At 53.4% G+C, this 18,713-nt stretch overlaps 1 protein-coding gene and 1 non-coding gene across 5 annotated transcripts; both read right to left on the bottom strand.

The window, feature by feature from the left end:
• Nucleotides 1-508: 508 nt before the first annotated feature.
• Nucleotides 509-7,911, bottom strand: KLHDC8A (kelch domain containing 8A). Of its 4 annotated transcripts, XM_039388053.1 has the most exons (4): nt 7,749-7,911; nt 6,001-6,205; nt 1,630-1,696; nt 509-990 (listed from the first exon to the last, which is right to left on the bottom strand). In XM_039388053.1, the coding sequence occupies exon 4, from the start codon at nt 968-970 to the stop codon at nt 524-526; it is 447 nt and encodes a 148-aa protein (XP_039243987.1). In that variant the 5' UTR covers nt 971-990; nt 1,630-1,696; nt 6,001-6,205; nt 7,749-7,911; the 3' UTR covers nt 509-523. The 4 variants fall into 4 exon arrangements, with proteins under 4 accessions (XP_039243987.1, XP_039243986.1, XP_027583802.1 ...); XM_039388052.1 differs by lacking the exon at nt 7,749-7,911 and having other exon boundaries at nt 6,001-6,377; XM_027728001.2 differs by lacking the exon at nt 7,749-7,911 and having other exon boundaries at nt 6,061-6,377.
• Nucleotides 7,912-16,812: 8,901 nt separating this feature from the next.
• TRNAW-CCA lies at nt 16,813-16,884 on the bottom strand. Its single transcript has one exon. It is a non-coding gene; the product is annotated as a tRNA-Trp (tRNA).
• Nucleotides 16,885-18,713: the final 1,829 nt, after the last annotated feature.

Genomic DNA, 18,713 nt, shown 5'->3' with positions numbered 1-18,713 from the left:
CACTGCCCAGGAAGCTTTTGTGCCTGATGCACCAACTCATCACCAAATCAATTAGGTTGGAAAAGAGCTCTAAGATCATCAAGTCCAACCTTCAACCACCACCTTGTGAACTGATGCCAAAGAAAAGGTTTTGGAGAACAAGGTAACCCTGTGCCACTGCCCAGGAAGCTTTTGGGCTTGATGCAGCAAGCAGGGAATCAATTAGGTTGGAAAAGCCCACTGATCACCACCTTGTCAGCTGATGCCAGAGGATTTGGAGAATAAGGTAGCCCTGTGCCACTGCCCAGAAAGCCTTTGTGCCTGATGCACCAACTGATCACAGAATCAATTAGGTTGGAAAAGCCCTCTAAGACCATCAAGTCCAACCTTTGACCACCATCCTGTGAACTGATGCCAAAGAAAAGGTTTTGGAGAACAAGGTAAGCCCTGTGCCACTGCCCAGGAAGCTTTTGGGCCTGATGCACCAACTGGTCACAGAATCAACTGCGTTGTAAAAGAGCTCTAAGATCACCGAGTCCAACTTTCAGCCACCACCCTGTGAATCGGTGCCAGCCCTCCCCACCCCCCCAGCCTGGTGGCAGGTTCCCCCCTTGCCTTTGGCCGTCACCGAGATGCCCATGGCCGCCTCCCTCAGCGAGCTCCTCTTCTTCCACCTGCCCTCGTCCACGTTGTACATCTCCACCACCTTCAGCGGCAGCTGGTTGGCCCCGACCCCTCCGACCACCATGATCCTCTTGCCCAGCGTGGCCACGGCCACCCCTGCCCGGGCCGTGGGCATGGGGGGCAGGGCTGTCCACTGGTCGGCCTCGGGGGAATAGACCTCGAAGGAGTCCACGGGGACCCCGTTGTCGTCGCAGCCCCCGATGGCGAAGACCTGCCCCCCGGCCTCCACCAGCGTGGAGTAGACCCTGCGGCTCGGGAGCGGGGCCAGGGATTTCCACTGGAAGTCCTTGGTGTTGGCCAGCTCCATGGTGAGGGGGGTGGGTTATGCTGCAGGGCAGAGCAGAGAATTGTGGAGACGCGGGATCGCTGATTGGAAAGACCTCCAAGGTTATGGAGCCCACCCTGTGCCCCAGCCCCACCTTGTCCCCCAGCCCAGAGTGCTCAGTGCCACAGCCAGGCCTTCCTTGGACACCTCCAGGGGTGGGGACTCCAAACCTCCCTGGGCAGCCCCTTCCAAGGCCTGACCACCCTTTCCATGGAGAAATTCCTCCTGATGTCCAACCTGACCCTCCCCTGGCACAGCCTGAGGCCGTTCCCTCTCCTCCTGTCCCTTGTTCCCTGGGAGCAGAGCCCGACCCCCCCCCGGCTCCCCCCTCCTGTCAGGGGGTTGCAGAGCCAGAAGGTCCCCCCTGAGCCTCCTTTTCTCCAGGCTGAGCCCCCCCAGCTCCCTCAGCTGCTCCTGCTGCTCCAGCCCCTTCCCAGCTCCGTTCCCTTCCCTGGACTCGCTCCAGTCCATCAGTGCCCTTCTGGAAAAGCCAGGGAAAAATAACAAGAGACACAGGGAGTGTGCAAACACCCTCCTGCCCTGGCAGGCAGGAGCAGAGCAGGAGCAGAGCAGGAGCAGAGCATCCCTCCCTCCCCACAGCCCCCCTGCCACCCGCCCCCCCAGAGCAGCACCACCGGTACCTTTCATTCCATCTCCACTAATCCCACAGATCCAGACCTGCCTCAGAAGCTCATGCAGAGCCCGATCCTAAAAATAAAACAAAACAAAAGAGGTGTCTGTGTATGGAGGGGGGGAAATAAAAAATAAAAATAATGAGGCGAGCGGGTTGGAGTCAGTTTGTTCTCCTGCTGCTCCCAGCTGCTGCTCCCCCCTCCCCAGGAGCATCAGCACAGCAAAGGGATCAGCTCCGGGATTTGGGCCTTGGCACTTCCAGCAGCTCTGGGCCGCTGCTCTCATGAATAATTTATTTTCTTTCCAGGTGAATATTCATGCATTTCCACGGACAAATCCAGCACGGTAAATCAGCAAAGGAGCAGAGGCAGCTCCTGTTTCCAGGAGCACGAGAGATTCTCACTCAGACACCCAGAAGTTCTTTTCCTGCCCTGTGCCTCGATTCCTTCAGCTCCAGAGTGCTGGGATGAGGCACAAGTGGCACCACTCAGATGTCTGACAGACACAGAACCTGCTGGTGCCAGGCAGTTTCTCTGCTGTCATTAAGGACCATCCAAAGCTTGAGAACACTTGTCTAAAATAGCCTAAAGATTCCTTTTCAACACACCAGCACACAGAAGGTGGCTCAAAGCACTTGGAGACGGCTGAGGATTTCTCTGGAGTGCTGGGCAGGTCCTTTGTGGGAACGAGCAGAGCAAAAGACCTGGAAATTCAGAACAAAGACCTGGAAATTCAGCCCAGGTGTGATCCCAGAAGGGCAACCAGCATCTCCAGAGCCCTCAGCAGCTGTAGTGCAAAGCTCTGCCTGCATTCAGCTGCCTCGGCATACAAATAACCTGCTATTCCTTTGCCATGCTATTTAAAGAAAATCAAGGTCAGCTGAAACACTGTGCCCACGTCCTCTGTCTCCCTGTCTCCAGCATCACCTGGATCTCCCTGGGAAGCAATGCCAGCACTGTCAAAACCTGCTGGCCACCCCCTCAGTGCACTGCAGCCAGGGACAGGGAATTACCACTTCATTATCCCAAACTAATTGGAAGCACTGACATTTTGAAATCAAAAGGAAGGGAAATTGCTTTTCTACCAGAGGAGCTGAGTCCACTCCAGCACCCAAACCTTGCCCTTGCAGGACAAAAATCCCTGCTTTAAGAGCTCAGCAAGCACCTACAAACCCTCCAGGGTCTTTTCCAAGTGGATGTGGAGCCTGGCTGGGCAGGGGGAGCCCCCCCAGCACCCGCTGAGAGGGGGTCAGGGCTCTTGGTGTGCAGGACTGAGCTCCCTGTGCTGGGACACTCCAAGGAAAAGCCATTCCTCACCCTGCAGGTCACACTGGGCTCATCCTGGAGAGCCCCTGGGTCACTGGTATTTATTACCTGCCATGATTTGTGGTTTATCACAAGCACTGGTGGGTGTCAAAGGGATCCACGGGCTGAAAAGGGAGAGATGTCCGTGCTCGGCGCTGCTTCCCTGTTCCTCCTGATCCCACCTCTCCCCAGGATTTGGGAGCTTTGCTGCTCCAGGTGTGAAATTCCCTCAGTTCAGAGCCCAAATCTCCTCCCTCCAACCATCAGCTCCACTGACTCCAGCAGCACGATCCCAGATTTCCACCACCAGCTCTGGGAACGGGTCAGGCCCAGGACTCCCATCACAGCCCCATCAGGAGCTGGGTCCAGAACACATCTGCCAACCCCAAACACAACCCACGTGCTCCTTGCTGTCACCAAGGGCAGGTTAAAACAGGCACAGTCACCAGTGGGGCAGAGGAATCCATGAAACTCCTGCTCCAGGAAAAGGCTCTGGTGTCTCCCAAGGGAGAAGGGGCTGCAAATAACCCGACACCCAGCATCACCCAACAACTTCCAGCAACAATTCCCACTGCTCCAGGGACAGGCATCACCACAGAGGCAGGAACAGGGGCAACACCCTGGGAATAGCACCTGGAGCCCAGCAGGAATCCCAGCTCCTGCTCCTCAGCACCAGGTGGGAGGGAGCAGCTCCCTTCCAGCTCTGCCTTGGCTGCCTGTGCTCCATCAAACCCAGGGCAGGAGAGATGGCAGAGCACAGCCCCCAGGAAGGCAGCTCAAAGGAGATGGTTCAGGGCAGGGAATCAACCCATTTCTGTCCCAAGGACTGTGGTGCAAGCCCAGGAAGGAGGACACAGAGGGGAGATCTCCAGGAATGTCACCCACTGTCAAAAAGGGAGGGTCTGGCACAGCCCTGCTCAGCCCTGTCTGCTCCTGACCCTCTTCCCAGTGCAATTCCAGTTACAGCAACATTTGGGTGCTTCCCTGGAGCTGTTCCAGGCACAGGATCCAATGCACAGTTTGGAGAAGGGAAGTGTTTCCTGCTCCTCAAGCACTCACCTGCTCTGAGGGGCAGAGAGGGACCAGGACACCTCAGGCAGGCTGTCCTGGGATCATCATTCCTGCTCTCCTGGGGCTCTGTGCTCAGTTCCACTACACAGGAAAGCTCCAGGTGGAGGTGGGACCCCACATCTCCCCAAAATCCCAACCTGCAGCTGGAGCTTCCCAGCTATCCCATCCCATATTGGGTAAAATCCGAGCTTTATCAAGGAATAAACAACAGCAAGTGATGAGGAAGGAGGGGACACACAGTGGCAGCTTCTTTGTGCTGTTTTCACCTGTGCTGGAAGGCAGCAGGGTGAGGAGCACCCCAAATAACACACAGAGAGAGTTTCAGGTGTGGGAGCAGCACCCAAAGCTCCCCATCAATCCCAGTAATGGAAGTGAGCTGCTTTTCCTCCTGGAAGCAGGGAAATGTGGTGGTCTGGGATTTGTCTGCCCAAACCTGGTAGATAAACTCCAGCCTGGTGTGGGCTCAGGCCTTTGCTGGAAAGAAATGATTCCTTAAGGCAGCAGAGCCAGGAAATACAACGTTCAGGAAGCTCTAAGTCCACGTTCCCTCTGCTCAGCATCCAAAAGGGAACCAGGAATCCCTCCTCCTCCAGGGATAAAGCTCATTTCTCTGCCACCAAATAGATTTTTAGAGGGGCTCAGCCCCCCAAAACCCCCTAAACTGTGCAACAGTCCAGAGAGCTCAGCCCACAATGTCATGGAACAGTAAGCCTGGGTTGGCAAATAAATCCCACTTTTAGGCAGAAAAGGCTTGAAACCCTCTGAAAACCAGGCACTCTGGTGCTTTTCCTTCTCCCTTGCTCAAACCCTGGCAGCTGAGTTCTTTAAACAGAACATGCATGAAATTTTCAGCCTGGCATTGCTGACCTCTCTCTGAATCAAGTTTCCTTGCCATAGTAACAGCTACCCAGAAAAATAACAACAACAACAACAAAAATCCACTAGTTCTCTGCCTTCTCGCTGCAAATCACCCAGCTGGCAAAAAATAAAATAAAAAAAAAAGGGCAAAAGCAAAGAGGAAACCCATCAGGATTAGGAGCTAATGAATTGTACCAAGCAAACAAAAAGCAGCAGAGCTCACAGGCAGCTCCTTTTGCTCCTCCCGACCCCCGAGCATCCCCTGCAGACTCCCAGAGGGGCAGTTTGGAGGCCGTGACCCATCCGACCTCCCCCCTCAGCTTCACCCCTTCCCCCCATCCCTGTCCCCCCGAGATCGTTTCCACCCTCCTCGTGCCAAAGGCACTTTCCTGCAGCTGCTGACAGGAGCAAGGCAGGGAGGCTGTGCAAGGGAATATTCCACAGCACCAGCATTTCAGGAGTGTTGCAGCCACGGGACAGGGAGAGAAGCTGTTTCGTTTTTTTAGCACAGACAAAGACCCCAGACCAGCCTTTTTTTTTTTTTTTTCCCCGTGTGGGCTGAAGAATCAGCAGAACAAGGTAAGATTTGCTCACATTTCATTGTTATAATTTAATCAAGACCAACCTGCAGGACCGAAGGGATCCCCTTCCCCTCGGTTGGGATGCCCAACCTGCATCCCTCCCCTCGCCCCCCAAAGCCGCCTCTGCACAAACAGCTTCTCTTTTGCACGAGTCACAAACACAGAAGGGCTTTTTCAAGCCCTGCAGCCTCTCTCGGGTTGTGTTTCCAGAGCTCCCGTCACTCTGTGTTTCGGCTGCATCCCTGCGGAGGGAATGGGAAGAGCCTGGGCCAGATCACAGCTGGGGAGAGGTCACGGCACACCCCCACCCCTGCCAGGGCCTGGGCTGGGAGAAAGGCTCGAAATACGGGGTCTGGGGGCTACAGGGAGGAAGGGAAAAAAAATAAAAAAAGAAATAAATAAGAAGTAAGGGTAAACCCGCCCTTCTGCACAAAAAGTAAAGGGGAAACCCATCCTTTTTAACCTTTTTTAACCCAGTTTTTTCAAACTCAAAGGTTTGAAAAGCCTGACACCGGCAGGAAGCTGTTCCCTTCCAAGGCATCCCTCTCCCGAATAACCCACTGACCTCCAGCGAGGAGCTCCCTCCTTCCCGCCGGGATCGCTCGGGAAGAGCAGAGGTACTCACAGCTCCGGGGAAACCGAGTCCGGGCGGAGCATGGCCAGGAACCCGCCGCAACTTCACCCCAAAAATGCCCGGTGCCCTCCGAGCATCCCCTTCCAAGCGCCTCCAGGGATGCGAGCGGCGCCGGGAGCAGCCGGGGCTGGGAATGCTGCGTGGGAGGGGGGAAAAAAAATCACCATAAATCCAGCGGCGCTGCTGTTCCCCCTCTGGAAGATGTAGGACGGTCACGGAGGAGGGTGTTTCCCCATCTGCTCTCCTCCTCGGAGCAGCAGCCGCGTGTGCGTGCGGGCTCCCAGCATCACCACTCCATACTTAAGCCTTTTATGGCTTTTAAGGCACAGGATGTTCTGGAACGGCCGCTCTCCCCCCCCCTCTCGCCCGCCCTCCCTCCCGGCAGCGCAAACAAAACTCCTGGGAAAGGGAGAGTAGGAGCTGGAAAGCTGGAGCTGCCTCCCCTGTGTCGGGAAGGGATGGGGGTCTGTCCAGGCTGGCTGCCAGAGGATGGACCCCAGGGCTCGGCGAGGGAAGAGCCCATCCCGTGGATGTGCCACCCCATTGTGGCCCCACGAGGGCCCCAAACCAAGCCCCAAATCTCTGCTCCCTGCACCCCCAAATCCCTGCTCCCTGCACCCCCAAATCCCTGCTCCCTGCAGCCCCAAATCCTTGCTCCTGCAGCCCCAAATCCCTGCTCCCTGCAGCCCCAAATCCTTGCTCCTGCACCCCAAATCCCTGCTCCCTGCAGCCCCAAATCCCTGCTCCCTGCACCCCAAATCCCTCTCCCTGCAGCCCCAAATCCCTGCTCCCTGCACCCCAAATCCCTCTCCCTGCACCCCAAATCCCTCTCCCTGCAGCCCCAGATCCCTCTCCTTGCACCCCAAATCTCTGCTCCCTGCAGCCCCAAATCCCTGCTCTCTGCACCCCAAATCCCTGTTCCCTGCACCCCAAATCCCTGCTCCCTGCACCCCAAATCCCCCTCCCTGCACCCCAAATTCCCTCCCTGCACCCCAAATCCCTGTTCCCTGCACCCCAAATCCCCCTCCCTGCAACCCAAATCCTCTCCCTGCCCCCAATCCCCCCCGGCACACAAATCCCTCCCCTGCACCCAACCCCTCCCTGCACCCCCAAGCACCCCACATCCCGCTCCCTGCACCCCACCCCCAATCCCCCTCCCTGCAGCCCCAAATCCCTGCTCCCTGCACCCCAAATCCCCCTCCCTGCACCCCAAATCCCCCTCCCTGCAGCCCAAATCCCCCTCCCTGCAGCCCCAGCCGTCCCACGGGGAGCTCGGGGGGTGCAGAGGCCCCGGTGGGATGGAGGACCCTTGGGCCCATTTCCCAGCCTGCCAGTCCTCCCAGGCTTTCACTTCCCTGACCTGCTTCTCCAAAAACCTGTTAAAAGCGTGTTCCTCTCCCCAAAGTGTCGCAGAATAAATTTGCAGAAAAGTCATTTCTAAGCCAAAGCCAAAAAGAGAGAAAAAAAAGATCCTTTCCATGCACCTTCCCTCAAACTTCCCAGCTCCTCCCCGGAGATCTCCTGGTTGTAGTTCAGCCCAGCAGATGTTTCTGATCCTTCAGGAACCCCCTTGAAGGGGTTCTGGAGCTCTGAAAGTCCTCGGCACCCCCAGGGAATTCTGCCCCTGCAGCTTTCCCCACCAGCACAGAGTTCTGAGCACCATCATCCCTTGAACTTACAACTTCCAGAGCTGGAAAAGTCTTGTTTCCACATCAGTTCTCCAGTGGCCACTTCCCTGGAGCAGCGACAGTGCCAGAGGTGACTGGAGGGGGGTTAAATTTGAGCCCCACGGTGACCAGGTTCATTCCTGCTGGCTGGGAGAGGCAACAATTCCAACGCATCTCTGGCCATAAAACAAGGAAAATGGGGAAATCAGCAAGAAGTTGAGTCAAATGACTCTTCATAAAGCAAATTCCCCATCCCCTGGCAGCTATTTTAATCTCCTGTTTAGCTTTCCAGTGGGAGGATTCAATTTGTATTTAAATAAACCCCTCCAGCGTGGGGCCAATGGAACAGGAGGATCTTCAGTGCAGAGAATTCACTTCTGAAGGGATTTCAGAAGATGCCACCAAACTGGATTTTAACAGGGGGCCTGTTGGCAGTCTGGCATTATTGGACAACTGTTAGTTGTTATTATTATTTAGCAGAGTGGTTCCAGGTGAGTCCAGGAGCTCTGAACCAAGGTTTCCCTGCCACAATCCACAAGTTTAATAAAAAAAAAAAAATAAGTCATAAAAGGTCTTCTCAAAGCACTGAAGGGCTGGGTGTGGAAAGCCCAGTTTCCTGGGAGTAGGGAAAGGGAAGCAGAGGCTGCAGGACACAGGCTGGTGTGATTCCCAGCAGGAATTTCTTCCTGGAAAGGGGTGTCAGGTGGGCAGGGAAGGACTGGCCGTGGCACTCACGGTGGGGTTGTGGGCACAGCTTGGGCTCGGCGACCTTGGAGGTCTTTTCCAGCCTAAATATTCCGGGATGAGCCGATGTCCAAGCCCCAGGGTTGGCAGCTCCTCTCCATGCCCACGTTCCCGTGCTGGGCACCAGCTCAAAGCTGCCTTGGCACCGGGTGACCTCTGTGGCTGGTGGTGGCCCAGGGGCTGTGCCAGGTTTGCAGCTGGTCCCTGGAATGCCGTGGCCCAGCAGATTCCACCTGGGAGCTGGGGATAAACCCTGGTTTCCAACCCCCCCTCCTGGAACACAACAGCAGGGCGGTGTCTGGAAGCATTTTGGAGCTCCTGCTCCGTGGGCTGGGGGCCAAAGGGCACCTTGGCTCAGGAGCCTGGGTTTGGCCCCAGGTGGGTTTTTGGTTGGTGGGTTGAGATTTGATTTTTTGTGCTTTTTTTTTTTGCGGGGGGGGGGTTGGTTTTGGGTTTTACGTCCTCCTTTTAAATTTTCCTTCCTGCTTTTTGCCTTCCTGTCTCACCTGCTTGGTTGGGCTCCTCATCCCGTGATGAGTGGGGTTTTCACATCAACCAGGGGCCTCTGGATGGAAGGAAAAACGGGATGGATTATGATAAAACAGGGAGCAGGGATGGTGGGACACACACCAGGGCCCTGGCAGAGCTCTGCCTTCATCATCCTCACAGCCCTACATACCTGACACTAATAACTACATTTTAAAAACTAATAATTATCAAATAGAAATATTAAAAAATTTAATATAAATAAATGAAATCTAAATATTAATATAAATATTAAAAACTAATCATTGAAACAGATCCTCTTTCATCTCCACAACATTTCATTCACCCACTTAAAACCAAACAACAAAGAAACTCCACCAGTGACCTTTCATAATTTCCTGGATGCAGGGATGGAGCCTCACCTTCAGGGATGAAGAGTCTGCACCAGCCAAAAAAAGAGAGAGAGACAAGAGAAATGTCTCTGTGAGAGAGACAGGAGGAATGAGAGGAAGGCAGGGGAAGAAGGGGAGTTTAAATGTGACAAAAGCAGCTTGGCCATAAAACCCCAGGTGTTCCAACCTGCCTGGTGGATGAGTCAGAGCCAACAGGCTGGAAAATAACTGTCTGGGAATGATGGAGCTCACACTTTCCACATTTGTGCCTCGAAAAAGCGGAAGGATTTTTTTTCCCAGGCTGCTTGGAAATGATAAAGGAGGTGAAGGAGGTAAAGGGGGGGGGGGGAATAATAGTCCTGAAAACCTACAGCACTCTCCTGCAGCCCAACATCTGTTTCCATGGGAACAGCAGGAGAGTTTTTTGCAGGAATTCCTGCAAATTACACAAATAAGCCCCACGGTCAGGTTTGATTTCCCTCTTTCTCACCTCACTTCAGGCTGAGCCAACTCCACCCGAGGAGCACTGACCCAGTCCTGGCTGGGAAAGGTGTGAGGAGCTGCACTGAGGAAGAAAACGGGGGGGGGGGAAAAGCAGCAAAAGTCCCCCCCAGCAGCCCAGTGAGAGGCTTTTCTTTGAGAAGAGATGAGGTTGTTGCAGATAAAGAGGAAAAGCAGGACCTGCCCGGGCACCTCCCTGTGCCAGCAGGCAGAGCTGGGGCTTTGGCACCAGCACTGGAGAGCAATGCAGGGGACTGGAGAGACACCATCCATCCTCCCCCTGTCATTCCTCCCAGAGATTTGGCGAGCTGACAGTTAATTAACCAGTTAATTAATTAATTCTCCCTCCTGCAGGGCCCCGAGCTGGTTACAGTGCAGGGAGTCACCTTAACAGGAGCAGACAGGAGCCCAGAGCTCCGGGATCCCTCAATCCCAACCTTTCTCCCACGGGGAGAAGTCCACCAGCTGCGTGTGCCCGTTTGCCAAACAGCCAGAGCCAGCCCTGCAGACAGGCAGGCACTTGGAAAAGACAGTGCTGGGCAAAAAAACCCACAAATAAACCCACCCTCCTGCACAGGAAAGCAGCTCCACTCAGCAGAACGAGCTCGGAGCTGCTCCGTGTGCTCCTCAGAAAAATAAAGGATAATTCCATGTTTATGCACAGCTGGAAAAGAGCTGTTTGCTCCCAGGCAGGGGGTTTATGGACGCAGCAGGGCTGGGAGCAGCTGAGCCCCAGCCAGGGTTCCCAGAGTGCTGGATCAAAGCAGTTTGCTGGGATCCCAACCTGCAGCTCCTGGGTGTTCCCAGTGTTCCCATCCGAGCTCCTGAGCAGCCCAAGGGGTCCATCCATCCCAGAGCCGGGGCCAAAGTGTCTCTGGGAACGAGCTGGATGAGCCTCTGAGCGAGGGAAGGGACTTTGAACAGCAGCATTTTGTCCTCCAGGTCTCAAAGGCAGGAGGGTTAATCATTCATGGGCCAGGCAGAGATAAGACACAGGAGCAGGCTGTGTAAAAACTGGATTTTAAAAAAATCCTTTTAAAAGGATGTGAAGGGGAAAAAAAAAATCAGTATAGAATTCTGATTTTCTATGAAAAAAATAATATTTTAATAGAGTTTGGTGAGTTAACTCCTGATCCACCTCAAAATGTTTCATTTAAATCGCAGAGAAAGTTGGTTTTCTGTCCTTTGGGGGTTAAATGTCGGAGCGTTCTGTGCTTTAAAAAGAAAAACCAAAAAAAAAAAACAGCTTGAAAACAAAACCCTCGGAGGAGGTGGGTGGTAACGGGATGTCAGTCCATCAGTAATTCCATCCACACCTCCAAGGGGGGAGCTGAGCAAAGCTGGGAAAAGGGGCTGGGGGGGCAAAGGGAAGTGAGACAGTTGAGGAAAAAAAAACCAAGAAAAAGAGGAAAACCACCAAAGAACAGCAACCAGCCCAAATATTTTCTCTGCTGCCACCCCAGAGGAGTGACAAGTGATTGTCCTTCAGATGCAGAGATGCCACATGTCCCCCTGACACGTGTGTGTCCTCCCCACCAGTGATGTGCCCCTTAAATCCCCCCCCTGCTGGAGTTTCACGGGAAGAATGGAAATACAGGTGGGGTTTTCCACCTCCTGGATAAAAAGGAAATTCCAGAGCAAACCATCTCACTTCACTCTCTCTCCTTCAGGGGAAAATCTTCTGGCTCAGTTTGAAGTCTCATCATCTTTGATGCCACGTGCAGGTTTTAGTGTCAATAAGTGGAAGTGGTTCAGGCCCTTTTCCCAAAGGATCCACGAGGGGAAACCTGAATTCTCACCACTGACCTTACAAAGTTATATTTTAGATGTGGAATCCTGCCATTGAGTCAAACAGGAACCTTGCAATTAGGGCAGAGTAAAAAAAAAATAAACCCAAGAATCACAAAGCCAGGCTTCTGTTAGAATGAGCTGTGGAGATTGACCCAGGTGCCACTTTTCCTGCAGCTGGCACAGAGGGATCATGGAATTATGGAATGGTTTGGGTTGGAAGGGACCTTAAAGCTCATCCAGTGCCACCCCCTGCCCTGGGCAGGGACACCTTCCACCAGCCCAGGTTGCTCCAAGCCCTGCCCAACCTTGGACACTTCCAGCCACAATTCTTTGGGAATTCCATCCTCACCACGCCCCCAAGGAAGAATTTCTTCCAAACCATCTAAATCTCCTCTCTTCTAGTTGAAAACCACTCCCCCTTTGCCCCGTCACTGCCTGCTCTCGGATAACCCAGCGCTGCTCAACTCTCCCCCTGGACGCCTCCCATTCCCAGGAAAAGGTGCCTGGGATGCAGCAGGCAAGGAATGGCCAGGAATGGCAGGTGGGGCACGGCTGGGATGTGCTGCTGGAGGACTGAGAGCGAAGCAGCACCAGCAGAACACTCTCCTGCTCGGCCTCGAGCTGAACCACGACCACGGGTCAGGGCCCCCCTTTGATCCCCCTGTTCCCTGGCAAGGAAGAAAAACCACTTTCATGATTCTCTAACAGCAGCAGGAGACGGGGCTCCCAGGGTTCCCTCTTCTGTCTGTGCAGAACTCGGAAGAATGGGAGTGTGTTTTCACAGAGCTGCTCTCACAAAGGCGCTGGGAGCTGAAAGGGGCTCGGAGGAGTCTGTGGAGCCTGTTCTGCTTTCAGCGGCTCAGCGGTGAATTCTCACACGGCCACCCACGTTCACAACCCACCTGAAGTTCAGCCATTAAAGCAGCGACCCTCCAACCCCCCTAATTGTTCATCTCTCCCTTTAATGCACCCTTGGGGGGGGTTATTGAGCTGCTGTCCTGTCAGCCAGACAAAAGGATCCTCAGACACCTCCGGGTGTGAAGAGCACAAACCAGAGAGGAAGTAGCAAGAAGGGGCTGAGGGAACACCAGGGACTGTCACTGTGTGCTATTTAAATTGATATAATTTCCAACAGCATAAACAAAGCCCTTCTTCCAAGAAGCAGCACAAAGGAACTGGGAGTTTAACTCGCCCCTCTTACAAAAGAAAGCTGGTGGAAGTGGAAGGCAGGCCACAGAAGGATGCTGTAATTAACTGATTGGGGGTAATTGCTGCATTTGTCATGAGCTAATACAAAGAACATCAGTTTATATCAACTTGTAATTTCCTTCATTTAGCTGTAGAGACATAAAATATTCATGCTTTAGTAGATTACTTACTTCAGTATAGCCAGAGGCACAGGCTGCTGTCACTTTGAAGTCTTTTGTTTCAAAGGTTACTCCAGCACTTCTGTCTGAATGAGGGAAAAAAGGGGGGGAAAAGGGCCTTAAAATATGAGGGAATTAACCTGAAATAGCTACACGGGGTTGCATAATTTGATACTTTTAAAAAGCCCCAGTTCAGGCCATCTTTACAAGTGACATTGCTTAATTATCCTGCTGTGCATTCCCTGGAGCACTCGGTGATCACGGAGGTGGGGGGGAGTGTGTTGAAGTGATTTGCCATCAACCCAGAACCCCGGGCAGGCACCTCCAGCAGACGGCTCCAGAACCACAGAGGGCCTGGAGACAAAGCCAGCAGCAAAGCATCCAGACAAAATCCCACTTCCCCAAACTGCCTGAGCCTCTAAACCGGAGCAAAGAAGTGGTTAAGGGCCCATTCATGTGCTGGGGGATCACAGGGAGCAGTCACTGCCCCGGCCCCACACGGCAGAAGCAGTAAATAACCTTTTCCTTTAAATCATTTTCAATCACCCAACAAAGGAGCTGTGTTTGAACCAGCTCTGCTTTTGTTATGACAGCTGCTGTACTGTCAGATTAGTCCACTGCACAGCTGTTGGGCTCAGTGTTTTTTCAAAACATGTCTAAACCGCTCAGGATTTGGGAACTTTTTTTTTTTTTTTTTTTTTATTATTTTTTAAACAGCACCAGAGAAATCACCCCACCAAGCTAATTGCTTCAACAAAGCTGGATATTCATTACAGGCTGCAGAGTAAATGGGGAAGTTGGGGCTTCATCATCTTTGAAGAGAACTTCAAAGGACGTGACAATAAAGGAGAAGGTGGGGGCAAATCGGTGCTGAGGAACTCCCCCAAAAAAAGGCTTTGGGAGATTAAAACACGGAATGTTCTACTCGAGTAAAAAAGAGCCGAAATCCCTTTCAGCTCAGATGTTTTTCAGAATACCCCAAGACCTCTGCAACGGTCCACCTACTCCATTCCCTTTATTCTTCCCCTTTTTATCTGCCCATCCAGAGCGCTCCTGCTGCAGGATTTTATTCCCCCTCCATCCAGCTCCCTGCCAGAGCCTTCATTTAGTGCATGTTTTCAGTGGTGTTTTCAGTGGTGTTTTCAGCCATGTCAGCCTAAAAGAAGCAAATAGAGAGAGAGATTAAGTGCAGCCCAGTGACCCAAAGGTGGGGTGCTGGTGTTTGTTTGACACATCCAAGCCAGGAAAAGGCACGTCAGGAACCCCAAGCCCAGCTCAGCTCTGTCAGGGCCGGGTGAACACAATGGGTTATTCCCAGCCATGCTCCTGCAGCACATTTCCATATATATTACACAGCCCAAATGAATCATTTCTGGCACAGGAATATTGTGCCTGACTGGATGCAACAGCTGCTCCTTCCTTCGTGCCTCGCTCTCTGGTGACCTGCTTTTGATTAGAACATTTGCCACCTCCAGGAGGGGGCAGGGGGGGAAATAAAACCCTGCCCAGCTCACACAGCCCGGGTGTTCCGAGGAGCAAAGCTGCCCAAATTCGCAGCTCATTTGCTTCCCCCGAGCAGGGCAGAGGGTCAGATCTGCTCTTTCATGTCTTTTTTTGGGGGGGCTTTTTTTTTTCTCCCTCTTTCCTTACTCTGTGCTGGAAAGTAAAGCAAAGTGGGACGGGATAAAATGGTGATATCCAGATATTCTCTGGGTTTATTTCTTCGCAGGACACCAGGCACAGGTTCAGAGCAGCAGCATCAGCAAACACTCTAAATTGCTTTAGAAAACGAGGTTTTTATATAAACAGAGCCCCTTTGCCATCAGCACTCCCTTCATTAGGGAGTGGCCATTTTCCCCCTGGATTTCTCAGCGTCCCAAGGAAGCCTCAGGAGCAGCCCAGGAGAGGCTGGAAGGTGATCCCACATCCCAGAGGTGAAGTTCTGCTCCAGGGACCTCTATTTATCAGCCCACAGAATGTGGGAGGAAGGAAGATGGGCACTGCCCCCCACAGATCACAGTGGGAACAGCCCACGTGGATCCAGGAGATCCCACCATAATCCACCTTTAATATTACTTTCTGGTTTTTAATATTTACCTTTAATATTGCTTTTTTTCCATTCATAGAATCATTAAGGTCGGAAAAGAACTCTAAGATCATCAAGCCCAACCTTCATATTAATCCATATTACATTTAATTTCGCTCCGGGGAGACTAAAGAAAAATAAAAAGTCACAATACACAGTACATTTGACTTCTGTCCCACTGTGTCACCTTTCCACAAAAGAAAATCATGGAATATTCTGAGTGGGAAGGGACCTCTAAGGACCATCAAATCCAACTCCTGGCCCTGCACAGGACAACCCCAAAATCCCACCACGTGCCTGGTGTGAATATCTTACCAAGCTTAATGACATAGTCACTACCTAGAAACACCATCAAATATAAACATATATAAATATATATATTTATTTATTTATTCAAGCTTCTAGAGTGAGGTTTAAACATTTCCTGCTGTCACCTCACAAACAGCTTTATTATTACACATTTCACACCACTGTGGATACTTCCAGACAGGAGGTTATTTTCTTTTACCCACCCCTTTTTCCTTAATTAAAATCGTTATCACTGAAAGCAGCGCAGGGCAATAAAGACTCAATTTCTGGTTTCTTTTTTCAGCCCGGTGCTATTTTTCACCAGAACCTTTGTGGCAACAGAAGCTCAAAGCATCGTTCCTTCCTGCTATTATAGAGCAATGAAGTTCAAAGGCAAAGCCAGTCAAGACAAAAGCCAGTTGATGGGAAGAGATGAAGACTCGAGGAGCTCAGGTGTGCACAACCCATCACCTGCTCAACAGCTCAAAGCAGCTCCACTTAATGACCACTTAGGAGCTTTATCCCTCCAGCAGCTCAGACTTCGCCTTTATTGTTCCTTCCAAGTGTAAAAGAGGTTAAAATAACAGAGTGCGGGGCTGAGGAAAAGCGAGGAGGCGCTTCTGGGGCTGGAAAGGCTGGGAATGGGGGGATTGTGATGCCTCCAGCTGGGGGGTCCCAGCACGGGGAGGACACGGAGCTGCTGGAGCCAGTCCAGAGGAGGCACCGGGATGATCAGAGGGATAAAAGGCTGGGAGAGTTGGGATTGTTCAGCCTGGAGAAGAGAAGCTTCAGGGTGTCTTAACTGTGCCCTTCCAGTGCCTGAAGGAGCCAACAGAAAAGACGGAGAGAGATTGTTTATAGGGGGTTGGAGTGAGACTGTTTATAGGGGTCTGGAGTGCCAGGACAAGGGGGAATGGTCTCACGCTGCCAGAGGGCAGGGTTAGGTGGGATATTGGGATGAAATTCCTCCCTGTGAGGGTGGGGAGGCCCTGGCACGGGTTGCCCAGAGAAGCTGTAGATGCCCCTGGATCCCTGGAAGTGTCCAAGGCCAGGTTGGACGGGGCTTGGAGCCACCTGGGCTGGTGGAAGGTGTCCCTGTCCACGGAAGGGGTGGAACTGGATGAGCTTTGAGGTCCCTTCCAACCCCAACCATTCCAGGGATGGGGCAGCCACAGCTTCTCTGGGAATTCCATCCCAGCGCCCTGACAGGGAATAATTTCTCCCCAAATATCCAACCCAAACCCACTCTTTCAATCCAACCCCGATCCCCTGGACGATGCGGCGCCCTGGGGGCAAAAATTAGAGCGCAGGAGGGAGCAGGGGTTCCCCCCAGTTCCCAGCGCGTCCCCATCACCCGACCCCCCTGTGCCACCCCAAAATCTGCCGCGCGCGGTGAAAAAGGGAGCCCCCCAGGGCCGCCGTGACCCCGACGTGATTCGAACACGCAGCCTTCTGATCTGGAGTCAGACGCGCTACCGTTGCGCCACGAGGTCCCGGCAGCGCCACCTCCGCCCTTCCTGCAAGAGCCTGCGCGCCGCCCATTCCCGCAAACCGCCGCCGGGATCGACCCGCGCGGGGCTCCCCCCTCAGCGGGAACCTCCCGCTCCCGGGAATCTCCATCTCCCGGGACTCCCCGGCCCGGCCCGTTGGAGCCGCAGCCGCCTCCTCGTCCCCCCCCCCCTGCCGCCTCAACGGTTTCCAATCCGCCCGCCCCGCTGGCCACGCCCCACCCCGCGCCTGGGCTGTACCACTGCCCCCCGGGAGGGGTGTCCCGGCGCCGCCTGGGGGCGCCCACCTGCGCGCTCCGGTGGCGGGGAGGAGCGATCCCCCCCCCCGCCCCGCTCTGGTTTGTCCCGGCCCCGGCCACGCCTCTTTTAAAGGGCCCGCGCAGGGAGAGCGGCCCGTGGCGTGCGATGAGTTGGGCCGTTCTCAGCCGTTCTTTTGCTGCTTATTTCGATGTGCTTCTGGCAGAGAAGGGGCCTGCAAGCAACCTGGAGAGGGACTTCTAACATGGCATGGAAGGGCAGGACAAGGGGGAATGGCTTCAAACTGACAGAGGGGAAGTTTAGGTTCAATATATGGAAGAAATTCTTTGTGGAGGGTGGGGAGGCCCTGGCACAGGTTGCCCAGAGAAGCTGTGGCTGCCCCTGGATCCCTGGAAGTGTCCAAGGCCAGGCTGGACAGAGCTTGGAGCCACCTGGGCTAGTGGAAGGTGTCCCTGCCCATGGCAAGGGGGGTGTCTGGAAGGTCCCTTCCAACCCAAACTCTCCCATGATTCCATGAAAGTTCACTTTGACTGCCCCTATGAGTGTCACCTTGTTTATAACCATGGTCACCCTGGATAGAAAATACATATATCTATAAATATTTTATATATGTATTCTTATATCTATTTCTAATTCATATATAATGTATATATTTTGTAGAATTTTTATATTTATATTATATGTTATTTTTATACTTAGTAAATTTTACCCGAGATGCCAGCACTCGATTTCACAGCAGCTTCTGCTTTGCACCGTCTCTGTGCGTGTGTAAATGAGTGGATTTGCAGCAGGACTCTCCAGCTGCACACAGCTGGATTGGTGGGAACAGGATTAGGGAACTCCATCTCTCCTTGTCTCCCACCACAATCCCACCAAACCCTTCTGCACAGAATAAAACCCACCCCGGAGGGGTCTCGTAAATCCGGTTTATTCCAGCTGCTTCCCGGCGTGCTCGGACAGTTGGGATGGGAAAAGCGCCGGCTCCGAGTGCAGATGGAGCCGGACAAACCCCCTGGAATACCAAGCAGGAGGAGACGGATCAATAGGCGAGTCTCAAAGCACAGCCGCGATGCTCATCTCTAATTTACAGCCTTGTCACAGCAGCGGCCGCCGGGCTCGGGGGGATTCGCAGCTCCGGGATACCCGGGAAGAGCCAAAAGGGATCCATCTCCATCGCCTCCGCTCCAGAGTTTTCCTGATCCCTTCCCCGAGGACACGGATGCTCCCGGCGTCCCTCCCCTGTTCCCCCCAGCAGCTCAGGGAGATTCCCCCCCGGGCCAAATCCTGCTGCAGGGCTGCGGGAAGGGGGAATATCCCGGGAGACGATGGGTGTTGTAGGAAAATCCTCCAGGAAAACGATGCTCCCTCCCCTCGGGTGCTCCCTCCCCTCGGGCTGAACCCCGGCCAGCGAGGCTCCTTAACAAGCCCAATAATTACTCAAATAAATGTGGGTTTTTTCCATCTGACTTCAAAAGCCCTCAGCTGGGAGTCTTCCTGCTGCCCCGGGACTGAAGGGCATCGTTGTGGGGCTGATTTATGCCTTAATGCCACTGTGC

Source organism: Pipra filicauda, unplaced genomic scaffold, assembly GCF_003945595.2.
Source record: "Pipra filicauda isolate LSUMZ 115617 unplaced genomic scaffold, ASM394559v2 scaffold602_size241134_pilon, whole genome shotgun sequence".
Taxonomy (NCBI): domain Eukaryota; kingdom Metazoa; phylum Chordata; class Aves; order Passeriformes; family Pipridae; genus Pipra; species Pipra filicauda.
This window is presented reverse-complemented; position numbering and strand designations above follow the sequence as displayed.

Coding starts and splice junctions, on each gene's coding strand:
- KLHDC8A (XM_039388053.1), bottom strand. CDS start 970: ATGGAGCTGGCCAACACCAAGGACTTCCAGTGGAAATCCCTGGCCCCG.